The 17,973-nt window shown below is 39.7% G+C and overlaps 1 protein-coding gene across 2 annotated transcripts; it reads right to left on the reverse strand.

The window, feature by feature from the left end:
- Positions 1 to 1,286: 1,286 nt before the first annotated feature.
- Positions 1,287 to 17,921, reverse strand: LOC102202381 (gonadotropin subunit beta-1-like). Of its 2 annotated transcripts, none has more exons than XM_005752398.1 (3): positions 17,543 to 17,921; positions 2,515 to 2,695; positions 1,287 to 1,566 (listed from the first exon to the last, which is right to left on the reverse strand). In XM_005752398.1, exons 2-3 carry the CDS (start codon positions 2,671 to 2,673, stop codon positions 1,375 to 1,377), a joined length of 351 nt encoding a protein of 116 aa, XP_005752455.1. In that variant the 5' UTR covers positions 2,674 to 2,695; positions 17,543 to 17,921; the 3' UTR covers positions 1,287 to 1,374. The 2 variants fall into 2 exon arrangements, with proteins under 2 accessions (XP_005752455.1, XP_013771179.1); XM_013915725.1 differs by lacking the exon at positions 17,543 to 17,921 and adding an exon at positions 3,990 to 4,027.
- Positions 17,922 to 17,973: the final 52 nt, after the last annotated feature.

Genomic DNA, 17,973 nt, shown 5'->3' on the forward strand with positions numbered 1-17,973 from the left:
TTACTTAATTCCTGATCTTTGCCTTAGTGGCATTTTTTTTTATTGGTCTTGTCAGTATCGCAGATTGTCATGATCCGTTATACGTGATTGTCTCACAAAACACTGAGACTGCAGAATCACTGTATCATGATCACATCATTTTTTGTGCAAAAAGCATCACTATAGTGTTGCGTTGCCTCTTATTGCATTCCAGCCCCTGAAAAGGAAAAAAAATATACACTTTAGTTCAACAATTAAACCGTGTTTTGTTGTTTTTTTTTCACCAACAAACCCACATGCTAAAGCTGTCAATGAATGAGTTGCTGTCCACAATGCAGGAGGATAAAGCCGGTGTGTTGCCAGGTAACAGCACTGTAGGTAGTTAACAGCTTGTCATATTAATGAGTGAGTTGTTGCTAGCAGCAGCCTCAGGTTTGTCTCTGGCCTTATAACAAGATTTTATGCTAACAGTCTGTAGAGTCAGAAGATGCACCTGCATTGGGCTAAAAATAAGTCTGTTCCAAACTTTATCGTAACAGACTTTTTCAGACTTCAGGGCGCGAAGGGCTCATTTATTCTTCTTCTCATTTCTCTGCAAAGGTGTCCATTAATTTTGCCTTTTTTCTTTTGTCCCAAATTTTGAAAAGTCCTTAGTTTGGATCAGAGGAGAAAAAACAAAGCTTGCAGGTGCATACTCTGTTTTATATTCATTTTTTAATCTATATATGTTTTGAGGCCTCCTCACACCCAAGCATACAATATTAGATCTGTATCTTTAGCTGGCTTATAGTTTCCACCACTTTAACAGCTCTGAGGAGGTTTTCTGCTCACTAGGCTGTGTTGAGTTGAGTAGAGAGACACCGATTTGCAGGCACTTTGCAGGGGGAGGGGGGGGGGGAGTTCAATATGCTGCAAACTCTATATTTTCATTTCCACCTGTCAAAAGAGGAGGAGAAGTGTTCTGTTTTCTTTGCAAGATTATATCCTGTTCTCAGCAGGGAAACCTGACTCGCAGGATTATTGACTTTCAGGGGTCAGTCACCCCGCTCAAAACAAAAAGGGAAACTGTTGGGTGGTTGCTTTTCTAGCTGACTCTACAGGTCTGCTGCATCTACACAGTTTCTTCTGCTGTGACTTATGACACTATAAGACTGAAGCGCGCCACTAATAATGCAAGCGGTCTAATAACGACTATTGATACCTGTGTTCTGGTGTGACCACAATTACCTACACGTATAAAGAGAATAACTTTTAAGGGAGGGGTTGCATTTATAAAAAATTGTAATAAAACAGATTGAAACAGAAAGGCTTGTATCACTGGTTTATTTCAGAGGGAAGAGGTGCAAAGAAGATAACTGTTAAGCGCAGGATGAATACTGGGGTTCTTTAAAAGGGCTAACAGCTGGGTATGTATCCAGACAAGGTCCCGCAGTCTGTGTTTGCATTGCATGCAGTGCACTCACACTTCCTGGCCACAGGGTAGATGAAACCCCGTGGACATTGCTCTGTGTATTTCACCTCGTAGGACCACTCTCCGTTGCAGGTTTTCTGTTTGGGCCCGTCGTCAGTATGAACATAGTTGGGATCCTACCAGCAGAGCAGAGGGATCAGACACATGGATATAAACACAGTCAGTTCCATTTCTTTAAAGGGATTTCATTCCAACTTCATGAATCTGACAGCTTTTGACTTTTGCTGCCACTATTTAAGATTATTTAGCTTGTGAGACATTTAAAAACTCAAAAGTACAAGATTTTAATCGGCTTTGCAAACATTTTAATAAATAAACTAATACCGGACTACAACCCTTTCAAAAGGGTCACTTGTGGTATCTTTTGATGTTAGAGGTCAATTTTAAATTTTCATTTTCTATATACTTGTACAAAGTTTGTATAATTTTGATGGTCATTGAATGTGTGCTTTAACCCTAAAGCTTGTATTATGTAATGATCTCTCATTATAGTATTTTTCTTTCTTTTCTGTTTTTATGGAGCAGTAGTATGTAGAGAGGGAAAACAGGTGGAGGGCCAGGGAATGACACAAGAGATGGCTTGGTGAGGATCAAATGTGTGCCCCTGCAGTAGCCTTTAAGAGGTCTGCTATAAAGTTGTAAATGTGATTTATCTTTAAAGAAAACTTATAGCAATACATAATCTTACTGAACACTATAAATTTTTCAGATTGCAACTATTATTGTCACCCCCAGCCACTCAGACTGGATGACTGCGAGGCTGGTTCTCGGTTCTGGAGGTTCCTTGTTGTTAAAAGGGAGTTTTTCCTTCCCACTGTCACCTAGCGCTTGCTCATGGGAGGTTATGTGATTGGGCTTTTCTCCGTAGTGCCTTCACCTTACAATAAAACACATTTAAGTGACAGCTGTGGTGATTTGTATAAATCAAATCGAAATGAATGACTTCCTCAGGAGCACTGAGCTCAGCTTAACACATCACGTCTAAGCAGAATAAACGCACATGTCTCACCGGGAAAAACAGTGCACAAGTAGCACAAGTTAGAGGAGAGCGAGTCACTCTTCACCTTTTGGAAACACTGTCCTTCACAAATGGTGGTGTCGACGAACTCGGTGGTGCCGCAGGTGTCCACAGGGAGGCTGATGTTCTTTGGGCGACAGCCGGAGCTGCAGTCTTGCTCCGCCCCCGCCAGCGCAAGCACTGCTGCCATGACAACCAGCTGCATCCTCTGCCGGATGCACTACACGCTGCTGCCACAAGAGGGGATCGGGTATCAAATGAGGCGCTTTGAGACAATGTCAGAAGTTTAGTGTTGATTAAAACGCGGCTGTGTCATTATACATGATTATATTATGGAGATGTGGATTAATGGCGTTATTTCCTCTACAGAAGAGTAATGTATACACTCAAATGTGCTGGTGTGCATTTACAGGAGTGGTGGCTGATTTAGTGTGCTGTAAAACAAAATGTATTCTGAAATGAAAAGCGGGAAATAATAGTCGAGATTATTTTTCATTTTATTTTTCAGAGTTGGATCTTATTTAACTGCACATTTTTATTCATCTTGTAGACTAGATCCTAAAAGAGTGGTTCACTTAAATTAAAGCATCCAGCCATGTAAATATAGTCATAGCTTCTGTCTTTTCAGATTAAAAGACATCCATCTCTGAAATGTCTGTCTTCATCTCAAGGTAAAACGACAAATATTGTAAAACACGATTAAAACATGCATTCTTAATGGTATTAAAAAGATTACATTTCCAAAGCTCAGCACATTACTCAAGAACAATAGCATGTCTTTCTGCAGAGGAGCATTCCTGACTGCAAACAGATGACCTTTAATCTAATAAAATACAGATAAAGCATGATTAGCTCAAGGCTCAGTGAGTTTTTCCACATCTCACACTGATATGTCATTTAAAGTATGCAGAAAAAGGGAAAGAAATATAAAATATATTTTGAAAAGCTTCCAAAGTTTCCAAAGCTAATAATAAATTTCCACTTTGAAAAACGTTTTTTAAATGCTAAGGCAATTATGGTTCGAGAAAGCTCAGAAGCAGTGCTTTAAATTAAATTATCAAATTAAATTTGGAAAATTTGACCTAAAACTACTATAGAAACAAATGAATAACTGCAATAAAAATAAAAATAAAAAAACAAAGGAAAATTGTGGTTTAGCATGAAAACGATGAAAAGATGACAACCAATATCTTTTATTAAAGCCAGATAGAAAATGGATTCTATTATTAAACAGCCTAACAAAGATGATAAACGGATGATGCACAGAATTTAATAAACCTCTTCTAATTAACCCCTTTCATGCACACGGCTGTTTCTTCAAACTAAACCCTTAAATGACATCATTTAAACTCTTTGATATGTAATATCACAATTTTTTTTTCTGTTAAACCTCTTTCTAGAGGAAGAACTCAATCTGCCACGTCCCCACAACTATGCTATAACCTCATTCTGTCTTTAACAGCAGATCCGTGACAACGTCTTCAGCAGCTTTCTTGTCATCTACATGAACAGGAAACATACCTGTAGAGCTCTGCTGATGCTTTGAACCTCTGCTGAGAGTCCTGTCCCTTCGTTCGCTCTCTAAACACCTGTAACAGTTTTCAGCCTGCAGCTGTCTTTATTGCTTAAATAGCACCGCTCACAAATCTGTTTAATCCTATCAGCCTTGACCAGGGCGATAGTTTTCCTACCTGTTTATACATAACAAGCAAATCCTCGTGTCTTTCCTTCAACACTGCAGGGACGTCCCATGGCTCGAGGCCTTTCCTCCTACAAACGAGGAGGAGTGGGGCGGTATCTTCAGAAATCTTGTTTAGGTTATGTGAGTGAAAGGCGCAGATGGACACCAGAATTATAAAAATAAAACTGCCCCCACAGTGAGATGGCAAACATAGATATGAGATGCACTAATTAATTTGTGTGCTCCATCTCCATTACTCCATTGTGTCATTTCTTCTTTTTCCACTGTGTCAACAGCGCTGGCACATATTGTTGTATTTATAGATTTATTAGACCACCTGCCATGAAAACAAGAAAACACAAACAATTTAGAGATCTGTCAAAAACTTGTTTAAAACGATAAATTATATTTGTTATTTGTGAGCCAAATAACAAACTGAATTCATGTTTTTATACCCAAATTTGAGGCGGCAGGAATTAATCGAGCGTTACATTCAACCAGGAAAACTATATTTTCTGTTTACGAGTGTAAATAAATAACTGATTTGACATCTTAATCCAAAAATAAAATAATGTTTTTTTTAATTTTTTTTTTATTAAACAGTAAATTTGACAATTCTTGGGAAAAAAAATTAGCATTAAAAATATAAAGTGCTTGAGCACACTGGTGGATTAACCATTACAGAAACTTACAGAAACCAGTACTTACCAGCAATGTTAACTTAGGGCAGCATACGCTTTACACTGGATGATGGTCTCTTAAATTTATTAAGCACTGTGTGTACAGGCCAGCTATTATCCAATTTGTAACATACAAGTAAAAGTAAGTAAAGTATTTTTCTTGTCATGATCTGAACAACGATATGTCACTGTCTGTGAATACAGGAAGTGTAATCATCAAAAAATATTTGCTCTAAATGAATTGCTATTTTAGGACTGTTCCTGTTCCTTCACATCATTTTATCACAATGAGGTAAAATTTCATTTTCTCTTGGACCCAGTGATAGAAGGCACATTAAAGAAACAGCACTTCCACAATGAGCTGATTTCTTTCAGGTAAAAAGGTTTATTGTCTGTCTGGTGTAGCAGACATTCTGACTCACAGCAGACACTCATTAGTGTATTAAAGAAGGCTGCATTATCTCAGGGGAAAGCCATTGCCGTTGGTAAGTGTCCTGTATGTGTTAGCTCAAGGCAGATACTTAAAAAAGTAAACTGCTAAAAACAAATGAATTTGTTTCGTTGATTTGCATACAAACATGGAGGAGGACTATATTGTGGTGCTCAGTGCCTAGAATTACTGTTAATGTGAGATGTTTTATTATAAAAGGATAATTTGAATGCTTAGCATATGGCATAGCTGAGCAACTGCTACAGAAACACTCTTGCAACCCTCACCTCTGTGATCATCTTCATCCAGATGTACATCTTCAGAGCCCTGTGTTGTCCTTGGTTACATTATGCTTGTTAAAATTTAAAAGATTTGATTTTTTGGTTGTTTTTTTGTGCATTATTAGGATCCACATTAGCATCAGTGTTAGTTACTCTTGATGATGTCCTCCATTCATACGTACGCATAGAATCAACATTCACAAATACATAAACATAAGCAAAAAAGCAAATCTTTACAGATATTATTTTGATTCATAAATAAATCTTATTTCCTCTATAATGTCATCTCATCCATTTTCTTAAATGCTTCTATACTATTCAGGGTTTCAGGGGTAACTGGAGCCTATCTCAGCTTAATAAGTCTTGAAACTGCTCTTACTTTAAATGAATCTTATAATTTTATGTTGACCATTTCGTGACAGCATTCTATATAGTACATTATACATTTATTCCAAGTCACGTTTATAATATATTCCTTATTAAAATAGAATATTCTGACTGATGTTTAGCGGTTCGCCAGTCCAGGTTACATTGCATTGCAGCGTGCAACATGCAGTTTTATTCTGTACTACTTGTACACCTATGTGAAAAATAGTTTCCACGGGACTACCTACAGTAAGCACACAACGTCAGCAGCTTGTAGATCCACATTCAAGTAATCTTAAGTGATCATTTTCTGTATGACTTTATCTGTCTTTCACATTGTTAGGAAGGAATTTTGGCCAACTGTTCTTTACAGCACTGCTTCAGTTCATTGATATTTGTGGGCATTCATTTAAGCTCAGCTCTATCCAGTCTCATCTGTCCAAAGGATGTTGTTTCTGAACTCTTTAGTTTGTTCAGATGCAGCTTTGCAAACCAAACTGTGCTGCCACGCCCTTATCAGAGAGAAGAGGTGTTCCCCTGGTAACCCTTTCAAACAAGCCATACTTGTTCAGTCTTTTTCTAAATGTGCGGCCATGACCTTTAACAGTTAACATGCTAACTGAGACCTGTAGAGTCTGATATGTAGCTCATGGGTTTTTGCATTTTCTCTGAGCATTGTACTTTCTGACCAGGGGGTGAATTTTCTTGGATATTATGTTAACACATCCGTAAATCCGACCAGTAAAGAGCAAAAACTTCACTGCTCACCTATGTATTACAATAAAGTTTAACTTTGAGGCATGTATGAAAAAAAGTGGATTTCAATGGAGAAGTAGGCAGGAAGTCAGCTTGCTAGTTTCTTTCTAAAGATGATATGCCATACGCCATGATCTGACCCAGGGAGGAAGTGTGGTTTCACATAAATATAGACAGATAACTAGACAGCAGTGATGTCTGTGAGGTTAGTGAAGTTGGGATAGCTTGCATAAAATGGCGTGCTACCTGGTGGCTAGCTGCAGAGCTGTGGTTGGGATAATATAAACATGTGTCCTTTTTTTAATGTGAGGTTCCCTGATGGGAAGAGCCAGATGCAATCCTTTTGCAGGAATGTGATTGAAATAGAACATCTGAGAGGATCCATTCACATTCACACAAGGTTAGTTATTAACATGCCGCTGTGTGTTTGGATGACTCGCTATGAAAGATTCCTGATCCTAAGCCTCATTTACCGATTTAAATCTTAGAGTGACTCTTCCCTGAAGCATTCAAAAATTTGCGATTTGGCACCGTGAGCCCGTGGGCTGTAGGTACATCGTAAGGTTTTAAAAACTGAGTTTAAAATCGTGCTGCAAATTTTATTTTAATAATAAAAAGCCATAGAGGCAGATTATGACCACTGATTGTTTTAGGGGTTGTTTATATTAAATAAAATATTTAAAAAATGTTGTTAAAAACAACATTCTTAATAAACGTAGCAGGATCTATGACTTAGAAGCAGTATTGTAATGTAATCACCTAACAAGTGGATCCAACTCTTTGAGTAAGTATAAGTATTTTTGCACTCGGGTACAGCTTTAGATTTTATAGAGCACATACAGATTCCAAGATTCTGTGAATCTTCGAGAAATTCAGTGTTCTGCTGCTGCACTCGGTAAAAGTTAGCACTGCACCACAATCTGGACAAGCTGCAGTGACAGTAGAATTTAACTACCTGGGCAGCAGCCATCACAATTCACCCAACTGCTGCTCCGTCTGCCCTTGCAGCCACTAGGGAATCAGGTTTCCCGGGCATCCTGCTAAAGTGCCGTACCTGCTGAATAAGGCTGCAAGGACTTTTATTGAGTCAACCCCATCCTCTGCGGTGCTACTTCTTTTTAGGAAATTTTGGCTTTTGTGCATTTTGCCCTGAATGAACACTAGGCAGATTTGATTAATCTTATATTTAGAGCAAAACGGATCATTAGTCATTTTCTGAGAAAAAAATGGTATAACAGATGGTAGTTCCTCTTAAAAAAAAGCACATCTGCTCTGAAAATTGATTAATTAATTGCGGTGCTGAAATTATATCATCCATCCGTGCATTCTGTCGATATGCTGGCTATCTGGATAGAGAAGGTAAGACTTTGAAATTCATGTCTGCATCACAGTCTGAAAATCAGCCCATATGCTCTGCAGCAAGCTAAAAGAAAACACCAGCAAAGAATTGCTGAAATTAGCAGGATGTTTCCAAGAGAAAACACCTTTTTCCCCTTCCTACAGCCATGAGAAGAAGTCCTGCCCTGTCACATCAGGGTCCACTGGGAATCAATTGGGCAATGATGAACTGTTCCCGGGCCCGTGATGATATTCTGCTTCATAACTCGAAGCACTGCTATATAAAATGGGCTCCTTTGGGTGTAAAAGCTCATAGCTCTAGATGAAGCCACATATAAAACAGCTCCCAGTCATACATCTTGCTGACATCACAGATTTCATCCATGGGTCATTGGTTTTAAGCTTAGGAACAGAGTCCCATTGCTTTCTCTCTTTTCTTTTTATCAGTGCAGCATAAACACTGCCATAACCGCATCAACACCCTGCACAAACATGCTCAGTCACACCTCGCCACTGTCCTCTGCTGCTCCGTCTGCTAATGCATGAAACACAAGCAGACTTCTTTAAACTCGTTTTGTCGCATGCAAACCCCCCTCAAAAAAACAACAATAACAAAAAAGACTCAGCAGTGCCCTGAACGCACTGCATCACCCCACACTCACGCTCTCTCCCGCCTTCCACCTGGTCTAAACAAACGCCTCCACAGCACTGCCAAGGACAAGACTTTTGTTTGGTGACTGCGCTGGATATTTCTGCGTGCAGGTCGAGTGTGGAAGTAGGTGGTAGGTGTGCTTATGTGTATCGACCGCTGATGATTCTTTGCTGACTTCTGTTGTCTACCTTTTCTCCTTTACATTTTAATATTCAGTCTCATTTCATTATTTGACTTATTTTAAGCAAATGTAAATGTGTTCTTTTATTGGTTATAAAGTCCTTAAAAACAGCTAAAGATGTAAAATACTGCTCAACAAAAAATTAAAGGAATACTCGGAAAGCAAATCAGATACAAATGGTGAAAAAATCATGCTGATATCCCTGCTGTGATGGACTGAGTAATGTGTTAAGAAGAAAAGAATGGCACACGATTTGATGGAAATTACAAGCATCCAGCTATAGAGGGCTGAATTCAAAGACACCCACAAAGTCAATATTAAAAATGATGCAGCAGGTTAGTCCAGTTTGCCAAAATATTACAACTCAGAATGGTGCTTTATTTTATTTATTTTATCAACTTTCCTTCTGACGATGCTGTCTGTGTTGAGAGCTCAGTGGATCTGCGTTGGACAGTGCAGATCCACTGAGCGCAGCGCAAGCTAGCAAGACAGAAGCTAAGCTCCTTGCAACATGGCAAATTGAACCTCCCCCACCCTCATTCAGATCTGGTGTTTGGAACTATTTTGGTCTTCATGTGAAGTATGACCCTGAAGGTAAGCGCGTCATGGACAAAAGTAAAACAGTATGTCGGATGTGCCACGCAATGCTCAATTACAATGCTCAATTACATTGCGTTAGCGCAGTTTGCTCGCTAATGTGTTGACGCAGTCCAGCCCCACGCATGGGGCGATCCGTGGTAGCTCGTTAACGGAGATTGGCCGTGTTGTGGCGTTAACATCATTTCAGATTAACGCTGACAGCACTAGTGGGAACACAATGAATATGACTGCACATTTACGCCGACATCATCCTAGTGCAAAGACAAGTGGAAGCAGACAAAAACAAGCACGCATGCTACAAACTTTACCCGAGTCATTTAGACAGCCATTAGCACATGATTCTCCTTATGGGGACCTGATATGTTTAATATGCTGCTGAGAATATAGCTCAGAAGAAGCGTATAGTATAGCTTTTATTTTGGAAAGAGCCATTTCTCTGTAATAAACTCTCTTTTCCAAAGATGAGTGATTTCTTGATCAGATAGATTAATTTTTTTATTACTTTGTTGTTTCAGCAACAATAAATTTAAAAACTGTACTTTTGAGTTAAAATATATATTTAGAATTTTAATAAATGACAAATTAAAAAAGCATGAACATTTTTTGTATCGAAAAAAATACTGAACCGTGACACCAAAGTGTCGAACCGAACCGAACCGTGAATTTTGTGTATCGTTGCACCCCTAATAGATAGATAGATTGTCAATTAAGCAGGTATAAGGCCTGGAGTTGATTCGAGGTGTGGTGCTTGCATTTGGAAGATCTTGCTGTGAGCAGACAACATGCGGTGAAAGGAGCTCTCCATGCAGGTGAAACAAGCCATCCTTAAACTGCAAAAACTGGAAAAATCCATCAGAGAAATTGCTGCAATATTAGGAGTGACAAAATCTACAGGTAAACTGGTGAAGTCAGCAATGCAAAAAGACCTGGACGTCCACGGAAGACAACAGTGGTGGATGATCGCAGCGTCATTTCCCCCTTCACAACAGACAACACTCTCCAGGAGGTAGACGCATCAATATCCACGTGTACCATAAAGAGAAAACTGCATGAAAGTAAAGAGGGTTCACTGCAAGGTGCAAACTAGTCATAACCCTCAAGAATAGAAAGGCTAGACTAGACTATGCTAAAAAAGCCGACACAGTTCTAGAAAAAACATTCTTTGAACAGATGAAACCAAGATCAACCTCTACCAGAATGATGGCAAGAAAAAAGTATGATGACGGTGTGAAACTGCTCATGATCCAACACATACCACATCATCTGTAAAACACAGTGGAGGCAGTGTGATGACTTGGGCGTGCATGGTTGGCTGTGGCACAGGGACACTAGTGTTTGTTGATGATATGACACAGGACCAAAGCAGCCGAATTAATTCTGAGGTGTTCAGAGACAGTGTCCGCGCAAATCCAGCTAAATGCAGTCAAGTTGATTAGGCGGCATTTAATAATATAGATGGACAATGACCGCAAACATACAGCCAAAGCAACCCAGGTATTTATTAAAACAAAGAAGTGGAATATTCTTTATTGACCATCTGATCTTAACCCAACTCAGCATGAATTTCACTTGTTGAAGACTAAACTTTCGACAGAAAGGGTCACGGCTAAGGGGATGAGCTGTGTGGAGAAAATAAATGAGGATCCAAGCGCAGGGATGAGATGTGTAGGTATTGTAAAATAAAGCACAAGGTGAAAAATGGCAAAACGGAACAAAAACGAATCATAGTGGGTCAAACTAAACTACTAAATAGCAAACATGAACACGAACATGTAGGAGGATGAACGGTGGCATAAGAAGGTGGACGGCAGGGAAAACACACGGAGATTCGCAGTAGATTCACAGACAGACCAGCAACTAGTACACACAGAAGAACACAAGGAGATTACACACAGGTGGGGAACACAGCTGGAAGTAACTGACAAGACGAGGCAGAGGAAGCAAAACTGAATACACTCACATGAGACACGGACCTTCACAATAAAACAGGAAACAAGAAACAATTCACAAGGACGCTGACTTGACGCTGAACTAAACCTGCACTAAACACAAGACACAAAACCTAGGAACTAAACCCTTAAGCAGAATAAACTGAAGCAGACTAAATAATAATAATAATAATCATCAAAGCCCAACAAGAGATCAAGAATATAACCCATCCATCCATCCGCTTCCGCTTATCCTTTTCAGGGTCGTGGGGGCGCTGGAGCCTATCCCAGCTGTCATAGGGCGAGAGGCGGGGTACACCCTGGACAGGTCGCCAGTCTGTCATAGGGCCAACACATACGGACAGACAACCATTCACACCTAGTGGCAATTTGGAAGAATATAACCCAAAATACAAAATCAAACTAAAGCACAAGCAACTCAAAATGCTGGGTCAAAATGACCCAGAACCATGACAGAAAGGACCACAAACAAACAACAACTAAAAACCCTGCAGAAAAAGGGGCTGGCCGAGTATTAAAATAGAGGAAACCTCAGCATCTGGTGATGTCCATGAGTTCAAGGCTTCAGGCTGTCATTACCAGCAAACCAACTATTACAAATGAACCTTTTATTTTCAGTTATCGGATTGTGTCGTATCTTCTTAAGCCCCTGAGATCTGAAGATTGTCTTAAAAATTGCTGCATTTTTCTGCAACGTTTTTGTTGAAGCCACTGAATTAAAGCTGAAAGTCTGCACATCAACTGCATCTGAGTTGTTTCATTTAAAATTCACTGCGTTAATGAACCAAAACCCAAAGAACCAAAATTAGAAAAAAAGTTGTCTGTCCAAATATTTACGGACCTAACTGTATGTTAAACCTCTTAAATTAAAGCTGAGAATCTGGGCTTGAATAATGTGTTGTTTGTTTGATTTAAAGCGCACAGTGTTGGTGTACAGAAGCAAAATTACAAAATATGCATCACTGTCCAAAAACATACCGAGATATCTATGATACAGCGCTGAGTTTTATTACATACGGACAAGCTGTAAAGGTTATCATTGCTTCCTGTACTGCATTTTAAAGTTAAGTAAGTAAAGTTGTAATTCTGCATGATGGCTTTGAAAAAAACAGCAACAAATATTGATTGTGTCTCATGCATAGAGAGTTTGACATTTCCCTCGTCTTTTTATGAATTTGGAGTGCTGGATGTTTTTCAGCGGGTATGCTTCGTGAGAGGCAGAAGAGTTTTTGATGAGCTCTGGCACTGGTTCAAAGTGCAACTAAACTTGTGTTTAATAAGGCACCTTGCATCCCCACTCTATCACCTCTTATTATTACTGACCTCACAACTCCCTCTGGTGCTGACTGAGGTGGATACTCGGTGAATAAGAGCAGGGGTTGAGGGGAGCATGATGTGTGCGGTGGGTGGAAAGAAGCTTACATGTGGTACAGACGAGAAAAGACCTCCACTTAAGTCTTAGTTAAGTATCTGAGAAGTACAGAGAAGAAGAGAAGACTGTGAAGATGAGGCTCTTTAAAGAAGCAGTGAGTGAGATTTGCACTGTCAGCAGCATTGATTACTTCACAAGCACAAGCATACGCATTGGGTTTTACATTTCGTTTCATATTCTCTGGTATCAAAATGTAGCACAATGGCCGTATGAAAGAGTTAAGAAGGAGACTGCACAAGCAACCAAAAATATCCCAACAGGAATATTAGAAGTAGAGATTTGGTAAATACCTTAGAGGATTATTAGGATTCCTCAGAGGAATATTGTATCTGGAATAACAGGCTGTCCGTGTCCTAATTAGTGCTTTTGTTTCAGATGTATACTTTGAATCAAATGGACTGAACTCAATGGGCTATAGCTACTGATTGCTTTGTAGCCCAGCACTAGGCCTGCAGCAGTACCTGCAGAAAAACTAATTATGTGTGCAATCAAACCTGGGAGGTTTCAAAGGTGCAGTGAGTAAGACCTGAGTGCAAAATGATCCACATAAATCTGCGGCAGCAATAGGGTGAATAATCGATAACACTGACTCAACAGTTACCTCACCAGGTGCTGTGATGTCTGGTATTTAAAGTTACAGCAGTTGTTATCCCAAAAGACGTGTCTATGGACACCTTTGACCCGTTAACAGACGGCTGACAGCACAAACAAGCTGAAAGTATTGCCAAAGCAATGATGAAATTACAGAATATGATATGTTTGTGAACTGCATTTGTCCTCTACTTGTTTTGGTCAGTTGCATCCTTGAGCACACTAATCATCACATTGCCTATTGTGTGTTTCATGCACCAAATCTGTCTTCTTTTGCTTGGAGTATCATCATTTTCACAAAGTCTTACAGCCGTATGCAAATAAGAGCTAATGTGGCCACATTAATGAAAAATCCTTGTGGTATTCATTATACCCACTTGTCTGTGGTTTTCAGTACTCATTACTCAAAAAAGTAATGCATTCCTAATCGCCCAGTCAATAGTAATGCATTGTTTGACTAATTAATACCCTAACACAGTAATTTGTTAGCCTGCTTGTTGTATTGCACTCTCCATTCTTTCTCCTGCAGGCTAGTTTCGGCTGAGAAGATGACCTCTAATTACACAGTATATGAATTGTTGTGCAGTCGCTTTAAAGAATATATAACAAATTAGACAAGAAAGGTCCTGAAATATTTTGTCTTTCTGTCTTTCTTGGCAGGGTTACTGTTTACACTGTTGACACTATGTCAACACTGCTAGTGCTAGTTTCAATCAGGTTTGTGTCTGGACTTTGAGCAGCTCATTGCATCACCTTGTTTTTTTTATTTTTCAGCCATTCTGTTGCAGATTTGCTGTTGAGATTGGGATCATTGTCCTGCTTTGGGCTGATATTGGTCAAGCTTTGGCTGTCGGATGGCTTCACATTAGACTCTAGAATGCTTTAACAAACAGAGTTCATAGTTGACTAGGTGACCAAATCTACTGTTGTGAACTTTAACATTTAATAATGCACAAATTTAAATGATTCAGACCAACAAAGAGCCAAAACCTGCTGTTTGTACAGAGGTGCTCACACTTGCTCATGACTGGTTAATTCAGTGCATTTGATGAGCAGCATATTGTTACTATTGACCACCTTAATTCCTATGGAAGCATTAAGGGTGTGTGTAGTTTTTCACTGGACTGCATAGACTCCTGTGAATGCGTTCTCATGACTGTATATTGACCAGACTCTGGTGACTAATGAGATACATCCCAGTTACATGCAAACAATTTTAGCCCTTGAACCATGTTTTAAATCTCTTTTTTTTTTTATCACTTATGACAAGCCTTACTGATGTAAACAAACTTTGAAAAAGCAGTAAGAAAGTGTTTTCTGCGTAAACTTCAAAGACTCCAGCTCTATAAATCAATTTAAGAGTGAGCGTGTTTGAAATGTTCTTTCTTTTAGTTTAGAAGTTAGCACTTGTTTGGCTGCACATGTAGATTTGATTCATGTCTTACTTGATGTTTCTGTACACTGCAGTGTTTTATACTGCCCAGGATTAATTACAACTATGGCAGACAAGAACGTTGGATTATGTCACGCTGTTGAAGCTCAGTAACAAAATAACTTATTGAGACCAAGAAAAAAGTTGACCCCAAGTTGCTCTCTGATGCATCTGTTCGAAGGTGAAGGGAAGTCATGCTCGGTGCTGTCAGGAGATGAGGTAGAGGAGGGACAGACATTATGGTTTTTAAGTTGCAGGACTTGATTTCCCTACAACAAACTGCAGTAACGGATCATCTGGTACTCTAGAGTTACATGTGAATTATCTACTCATCTACACAGGCCTTCCACGATCTCGGCAGAATGAGGCCAACAGAGCACATGGTTTTTTTTTTTAATGACATCTTTATGGCCACATAGGAAGGTTGACTGAAAGGTTTTGTTTGGGGTTTTTTTTGGCAGATATTATGTTTCTGTTGCTAAAAATCAAATTGTTTTCTAAATTTGAGAGTGTTAACTGGGTTGAAATTGGCTCTTTTTTTTTTTGCATGGAATATGAAACAGGTCAATGTGGCCATAAACACCAAGACAGGTGGTTCCCTGTTTACATCAAACAGAAAATAGGCACTACCAAAACATCAGAGCCACGCAAGCCAGAGAAAGGTGGAGCATTAACATCAAAAACATTCTTCTGCATATCCATGTTGATGGCATGACTCAGATAACATAGGATGCAAATGTACTTCCCTAGTTATAGTGAATTCAATAAGTCGAGACAGATTCATCAAAAGTAGGCAGTCCATCAAAGCGACAAATGATATATTAATACATAAATTATTTTGAAAACAACAATTTGTTGTAATGTGTTTCTTTCAACCACAGTGGTTAAAAATCTCAGTATCAAAACAATTTCTTGTTTGGGCCTCAGGAGGAAGAAAAACATCAAGATCATTTCTTACTTTGAACGACTGCCTAATCTTAGCCTCCTAAGACCCAAACTCTTCCACTGCATGCATTTTTAACTTCTCTTAGATATTTGGGCATATTGGGGCCCGATAAATGTATAAACAAAGAAAAAAAGGATTTTTTTTTTTACCTTATTTTTGTTTTAATGAAAAATCAGAGCCACATATGAGGATATTCGTTTAAAATTTTGATAGAACAGTAGCAGTATAATGTCCTCGTAAGTGGATATCAGGCCATTGAAAAACAAAATTTAGTGTTTTGGTCTAAATCACCCAAAATGTGATGTCCACATATGTGGGCGCCAGGTCCTAGGGGGTTAAAGAATCTGTCTTGACTTATTTAACTGGCTATAAATGGGACCCAGTATTTCTGAGTCCTGAAGGTATCATGCCATGAATGAACACCTATTTACTGTTCAAAGTAGGGTTCAAACTGGATTCTCAATGGCATGTCCTCCACTGAGCGTTCACCTTCCTGCTCTGTCTGGTCCTCCTCCACCTCATCACCGGACAGCACAAAGTCTGACTCCCCTTCTACAATTCTGAGTAAAGTCCTTTCTGCCTCAATCTTTCCTTTGCTTCTTGAAGTGTGGATATAGGTTGAAAACAGGAATGAGTAAGTCCTCCTGTCCACTACACAGAACACTGTCTGTGTAATGGACAGTATTCACAGTTCTTTGCATTTTCCACAGTTTGTCATGTTACAGCCTTATTCCCAAATTCATTTCTCACCTCAAAACTCTACATGCGATACCCCATAATGACCAAATGAAAAAAAGTTTGCTTGAAATTCTTGCAAATTTAGTAAAATAATTATATGAGCAAGGGCCATCATTTTGAAAAGAAAGCCCATGTGGAAACTTGAAACCCTGAGATGTCTCCTTGACAGTACAGTAAGACTCAAATAGATTGCATGAATTGTGCTCGTGGAGGTCTCAGACTCGTGTCCCCCCAACAGAGGACAAGAATGAATCGCTGGGTCATAGGAGGTTAATGAACACTTTGCATTCTGTTTCGAGTGCTCTCCTAATCAAATATCAGAGGGAGGGCAGGCACAGCGAACATGAATTATTGGTTTTTGTGGCCTCTGTGAACATTTTTTTTGTTGTTGCATGAGCTAACCTTTTTTCCTGTGATAATATTAACAAAAACAATGTTAAACGATTGTTAGGTGAAGTGAAATTGTATGAAAAGTATTTCCAGTGCTTTAAATCCACACTTTTTAAAGTTACAATATATGGACGTATGTAAATAAGTGATGTATGCATTTTCTGATTTAATATGAGAAAATAAACAACAACAACAGCAAAAACACCGATTAATTTTTTTAGGAAAGTGGTTGGTGACTGCAAAATGCATAGTTAAAATATTATGATAATGCATTACTTTTTTTAATGGTGGGGAGACACAAACACACCGGTTGCTACCCAGCAGTGACAATGAAGGGCAGATGAAGCTCGGGTGAGAGACTGCAGCACGGTGCGCAGTGACCGGCTGCAGCCACTGGGGGAGGACCGAGCACCGCCTGCACGAGCTGCGGTACACGAGCGACTTTCTCACTGAGACTCTCCATCATCACACAGACACACACACACACACACACACACACACACACACACACAATGGGAGGGATCCAGGAGTATAGGTAGGGATACGGCGGCAGACAGACAGATGTGCGATGCTCAGACTTAAACCATGAAGCCATTCCCCCTCGCCCGTGCGAAGGTAAACTTTTACCCACCCTCGTATCTTGTCTTCGTGTGGAGCTGTCATTGATGCCAACTCGCTACGCGCACACCTGCTACTTCCTCCTCTTCTTCTCATTCTTTTTTTCTCCTCTGGAGGGGGTAACATTATTGCTCTCGGCATACCAGAAGCGATGCAGCAGAAACGGAGGCTGAAGTGGCGATAGATCCTGTTGAATTGAGACAAGACGTCGAGACGCAGCCAAAAAAAGTGTCCTCTCCAGAGTGCGTCAGAGCACGGATGTGTGTACTGGATGTGGATATGGTCGCTGCGTGGATACAGCGAGGGATTTTGCGGCGTTACCCTCCAAAATCATAACGGGGATTTGAGCGAGAGTGAACAACTGCATCCTCACCTAGCCTCCTTCCCCTGCTTCCTCCATCAGATTGGTTTGTGAAGAGGGGGGGCGGGGGAGGGGGGGGGACT

Source organism: Pundamilia nyererei, unplaced genomic scaffold (genome assembly GCF_000239375.1).
Source record: "Pundamilia nyererei isolate P.nyererei 1_Seehausen unplaced genomic scaffold, PunNye1.0 scaffold00356, whole genome shotgun sequence".
Classification (NCBI taxonomy): domain Eukaryota; kingdom Metazoa; phylum Chordata; class Actinopteri; order Cichliformes; family Cichlidae; genus Pundamilia; species Pundamilia nyererei.

Excerpts from the sequence above, each read along its gene's own strand:
- LOC102202381 (XM_005752398.1), bottom strand. The coding sequence starts at position 2,673 with ATGCAGCTGGTTGTCATGGCAGCAGTGCTTGCGCTGGCGGGGGCGGAG. Across the intron at positions 1,567-2,514 it reads AAGGACAGTGTTTCCAAAAG|GATCCCAACTATGTTCATAC; the intron begins GTGAAGAGTGAC and ends CTCTGCTGGTAG.